The sequence below is a fragment of the Scomber japonicus genome, chromosome 19 (genome assembly GCF_027409825.1).
Source record: "Scomber japonicus isolate fScoJap1 chromosome 19, fScoJap1.pri, whole genome shotgun sequence".
In the NCBI taxonomy this organism is placed as follows: Eukaryota; Metazoa; Chordata; class Actinopteri; order Scombriformes; family Scombridae; genus Scomber; species Scomber japonicus.
Genome location: NC_070596.1, coordinates 30,367,047 through 30,372,046, shown reverse-complemented (window position 1 = coordinate 30,372,046; position 5,000 = coordinate 30,367,047). Strand labels below are relative to the sequence as shown.

The 5,000-nt window shown below is 42.3% G+C and overlaps 1 protein-coding gene across 2 annotated transcripts in view; it reads right to left on the bottom strand.

The window, feature by feature from the left end:
• Window positions 1-5,000, bottom strand: part of LOC128380140 (transcription factor 7-like 1-A) — a 31,383-nt gene that overhangs the window by 4,384 nt on the left and 21,999 nt on the right. The window contains exons 3-4 of one of the 2 annotated variants that reach the window (XM_053339842.1): window positions 931-1,042; window positions 129-210 (exon numbers count right to left, since the gene is read on the bottom strand). In XM_053339842.1, the coding sequence (XP_053195817.1) occupies window positions 129-210; window positions 931-1,042 (194 nt within the window). Of the gene's footprint in view, window positions 1-128; window positions 211-466; window positions 490-930; window positions 1,043-5,000 lie in introns of those variants that run through there. The other variant, XM_053339843.1, reaches the window with a different exon arrangement.

The window sequence follows — 5,000 nt, the reverse complement described above, 5'->3', positions numbered from 1 at the left end:
CTCAGAGAGAAACACAGAGTCCAACAGTCACATGAGGGTCCAACCGTGTGTGTGTGTGTGTGTCTGTGAGAGTGTGTGAGAGTGTGTGTGTGTGTGTGTGTGTGTGTGTGTGTGTGTGTGTGACTCACAGCCAGCCCAGAGGATGAGGGATCTGAGCCATTCCTCCAGGAGAGACGGGGTAGCAGGCGGAGTGAGGAGGCCTCGACATTCCTGCAGACGAGAGTTACGTGGTGAGACAGGTGAGACAGGTGAGCAGTGAGACAGGTGAGAGAGGTCAGAGGTGAGACAGGTGTACCTGCATCAGGAGATAAGCCAGGTGAGGCTCTCTGAGGTGAGACAGGTGAGAGATGAGACAGGTGAGCAGTGACAGTAGAGAGGAGACAGGTGAGCAGTGAGACAGAACAGAGGTGAGACAGGTGAGCAGTGAGAGGTGAGAGGAGAGACAGGTGAGAGGTGAGACAGGTACCTGCATCAGGAGAGAAGCCAGGTGAGGCTCTCTGAGGTGAGACAGGTGAGATGTGAGAGGAGAGACAGGTGAGAGATGAGACAGGTGAGCAGTGAGAGGTGAGAGGAGAGACAGGTGAGAGGTGAGACAGGTGAGATGTGAGAGGTGAGACAGGTGAGCAGTGAGATGTGAGAGGAGAGACAGGAGAGACAAGTGAGACAGGAGAGAGGTCAGACAGGTGAGATGTGAGAGGTGAGACAGGTGAGATGTGAGAGAGGTGAGAGAGGTCAGAGGTGAGACAGGTGTACCTGCATCAGGAGAGAAGTCAGGTGAGGCTCTCTGAGGTGAGACAGGTGAGATGTGAGAGGAGAGACAGGTGAGAAGTGAGACAGGTGAGAGGTGAGACAGGTACTTGCATCAGGAGAGGAGCCAGGTGAGACAGGACAGAGGTGAGACAGGTGGGACAGGAGACAGGAGACAGGTACCTGCATCAGGAGAGAAGCCAGGTGAGGCTCTCTGAGGTGAGAAGGCTTCTGGACTGTAGGAGAGCAGCGGGTGCAGGTGAGTCATGTGAGGATGCTGAACCACGTTGTTGCTCTGTAAACACAAAACAGCTGATTACACACTGCAGCAACGTCATGTGACCACCAGGGGTCAGAGGTCAACTGTAAACACAAAACAGCTGATTACACACTGCAGCGATGTCATGTGACCACCAGGGGTCAGAGGTCAACTGTATACACAACAGCTGATTACACTGCAGTGATGTCATGTGACCACCAGGGGTCAGAGTTCAACTGTGAACACAAAACAGCTGATTACGCTGCAGTGATGTCATGTGACCACCAGGGGTCAGAGTTCAACTACTTTTAATCTGAAGCCCTTTCTCTCTGCTTCCTGTCTCTCTGTATTAAACAAACTATCAGATTATTTGATTAAAAAGTTAAAGATTAAAGAATGTGGGGATAAAAACCTTTAGAGATAGAGATCAACTACAACTCCCATGATGCATCTCAGCAGCAAACATCCAATCATCAGACTTAATATGAGATTTATTTGTGTTAAGGAGATTAAAAATTACAATTTTAGAGAAAAACAAGAATATAAAATCTATTTCTTTTCAGATTTTTGGTTTGATACGTTGTAGAAAATTATTTATTTATTTATTTTTGGTTTGTCTCTGCTTCTAAGAGAGATGAAGAAAATAAGAATATATGATTATTTACTGTATGTATACATGTGGGTTAGACTTTAATGACTGAAACAAACTAAACTGGACATTTATTTTGATTATTAATTAATATTCAGACTGATTCCAGCTTCTTTTATTGTTGCATCGTTGACTTTGAGGAACAACTTTCACTATTTTCTGACCTTTTATAAACTGACTGATTTATTAATTAATGGAAGAAACAGTCGAGATTCATTAATAATTCCTTCCTTCCTCCTTTCCTTCCTTCCTCCCTCCCTCCTTACTCCTTTCCTTCCTTCCTTCTCCACTAAATTCCTTCCCCTTTTCATCCTTATTCCTTACCTCCCTCCCTCCCTCCTTACTCCTTTCTTTCCTTCCTTCCTCCTTTCCTCCTTACCTCCCTCCTTACTCCTTCCTTCCTTCCATCCATCTCCACTAAATTCCTCCCCCTTTTCATCCTTATTCCTTTCCTCCCTCCCTCCCTCCTCCCTCCTTTCCCCTTACCTCCCTCCCTCCCTCCTTACTCCTTTCCTTCCTTTCTCCTTACCTCCCTCCCTCCCTCCTTACTCCTTTCTTTCCTTCCTTCCTCCCTCCCTCCTTACCTTCCTCCCTCCCTACTCCTTTCTTTCCTTCCTTCCATCCTTCCTTCTCCACTAAATTCCTTCCTCTTTTCATCCTTACTCCTTTCCTCCCTCCCTCCTCCCTCCTTTCCTTTCCTTCCTTCCTTCCTCCCTCCATCCCTACTCCTTTCCTTCCTTCCTCCCTCCATCCCTACTCCTTTCCTTCCTTCCTCCCTCCCTCCCTATTCCTTTCTTTCCTTCCTTCCTTCCATCTCCACTAAATTCCTTCCTCTTTTCATCCTTACTCCTTTCCTTCCTCCCTTCCTCCTATCCTTCCTTGACCTTAAGGACAACAGGAGTGTTAAATGTGAATATTAATCATTAATCATCTCAAAGCGTCGACGTTTCACTGTTTTCTGACCTTTTAGAAACTGGATGACTCGTTGATTTCACAAGAGAAACAGTCGAGAGATGAACTGATAATAAAACAACGGCGAGTTTCCGCCTTAAATAAAACAAACCTCACATCAGCTGTTTTAATAAAGAGATAATTAAAACATGTGTGAGCTGCTGTGATTGACATGAATCAGCTGATTAATCGTCATGGTAACTGCTGTGTAATCTGTTTTATAGTGTGTGTTTTTTTTTAAATCTTCCTACGTGAGCTCGCTGTTGAAGATCGACAGTTTTCAAGGAAGTAAAAATGTAAAGTATTCCAGGAAGTTAAACGTCCGTCAGGTTTTAGAAGGAAGTCGTGACGGTGATAACATTCAACACCACACGGCTCTTGTTTCTACATCGTCAGAGGTCAGAGAGAGGAAAGACAAAGTTTAAACACCTACATCATGAGATCTGTATCAACACATGGAGACTACAAGGAACTGATGATGATGAGGAGGGGAAGAGAGGAAGGCTGTGTGGAGCTTAAATCAAAGCTGAACTTCACAATAAAAGCACCTAAAAACTTCTTTTTACTAAAGTTAAAGTTGCTAAGTGTCTTTTATATTTGCTCTCTTTTAAACCTAACTATAAGGAACTGATGATGAGGAAGAGGAGAGGAAGAGAGGAAGAGGAGAAGAGAGGAAGAAAGGAAGGCTGCGTGGAGCTTAAATCAAAGCTGAACTTCACAATAAAAGCACCTAAAAACTTCTTTTTACTAAAACATTTTAATAAAGTGTCTTTTATATATGCTCTCTTTTAACCTTTTCTTTTTCTTTTTTCTTTTATTTTCTGCTCTGTATCACTGAAATGTAAAGTGCAATACAAATTAAATGTATTATTATTATTATAAAACCTCCTAAAAACAAACATACAGCCCAGATTATACAAAAAAATGGAAATATTTCAACTTTTTAAAAACATTTTTATGCAGCTGATTCACATTTTTGACTCGTATTTATTTAAAAACTATGATTTATTCACATTTAATATAATGAATGTGTTCTCTTTTAACCTTTTCTTTTTCTTTTTTCTTTTCTTTCCTGCTCTGTAACACGTTGAGATTGCTGAAATGTAAAGTGCAATACAAGTTAAATTCATTATCATTATTATAAAAACTCCTAAAACCTAAAAAAATTGCTTAAAAACAGCTAAAAACTAAAAGGTGTCAAACATACAGCCCAGATTATACAAAAAATGGAAATATTTCAACTTTTTAAAACATTTTGCACATTTTTGACTTGTATTTATTCAAAAACTATGATTTATTCACATTTAATATAATGAATTGAAATCATTGTGTTTTCCTGTGTAATGAAACATTAGACCGATGCTTTTTAGAAACTGAGGAATGAACTCTCTCTGCTCTCTGAAACACTCACTGATTCATTATTGATTGATAAAAGGTATTGATGAATGATTTGGGGTTCATAAATGATTAATAGACTAATATAGAGACTTATTATTGTGAAAAGCTAGAATATAAAGAGTATGTAAAGGGTTAAAAGATAAGAGAAAGACAGACAGGGTTAGGGTTAGGGTTAGGACTCATATTTAAACGTCATGTATTAAACTTTGTACTAAATGTGGTTTTAATCAGATTCTGTGGAAAATAAACTGAGACATAATGTTGTTTAAGATATCCTGTGTGTGTGTGTGTGTGTGTGTGTGTGTGTGTGTGTGCGTGTGCGTGTGCGTGTGCGTGTTACCAGAGGTCTGTACTACGAAGCTGGATTTTCTCTTATTGAGGTAACTTCTGGGTTTTCCATCCCACGACGCTGGTTCACTTCTTACCTGGTAAATCACCATGGTAACTGATGCTGAACGGCTAACCTGCGTAAGTTACCATGGCGATTTACCCCGGAGCAGGTTAGCCGTTCAGCATCAGTTACCATGGTGATTTACCCTGGAGCAGGTTAGCCGTTCAGCATCAGTTACCATGGTGATTTACCCCGGAGCAGGTTAGCCGTTCAGAGCATCAGTTACCGTGGTGATTTACCCCGGAGCAGGTTAGCCGTTCAGCATCAGTTACCATGGTGATTTACCCCAGAGCAGGTTAGCCGTTCAGCATCAGTTACCATGGTGATTTACCCCGGAGCAGGTTAGCCGTTCAGAGCATCAGTTACCATGGTGATTTACCCCGGAGCAGGTTAGCCGTTCAGCATCAGTTACCATGGTGATTTACCCCGGAGCAGGTTGGCCGTTCAGCATCAGTTACCATGGTGATTTACTCCCGGAGCACGTTCGCCGTTCAGCATCAGTTACCATGGTGATTTACCCCAGAGCAGGTTCGCCGTTCAGAGCATCAGTTACCATGGTGATTTATCCCGGAGCAGGTTAGCCGTTCAGCATCAGTTACCATGGT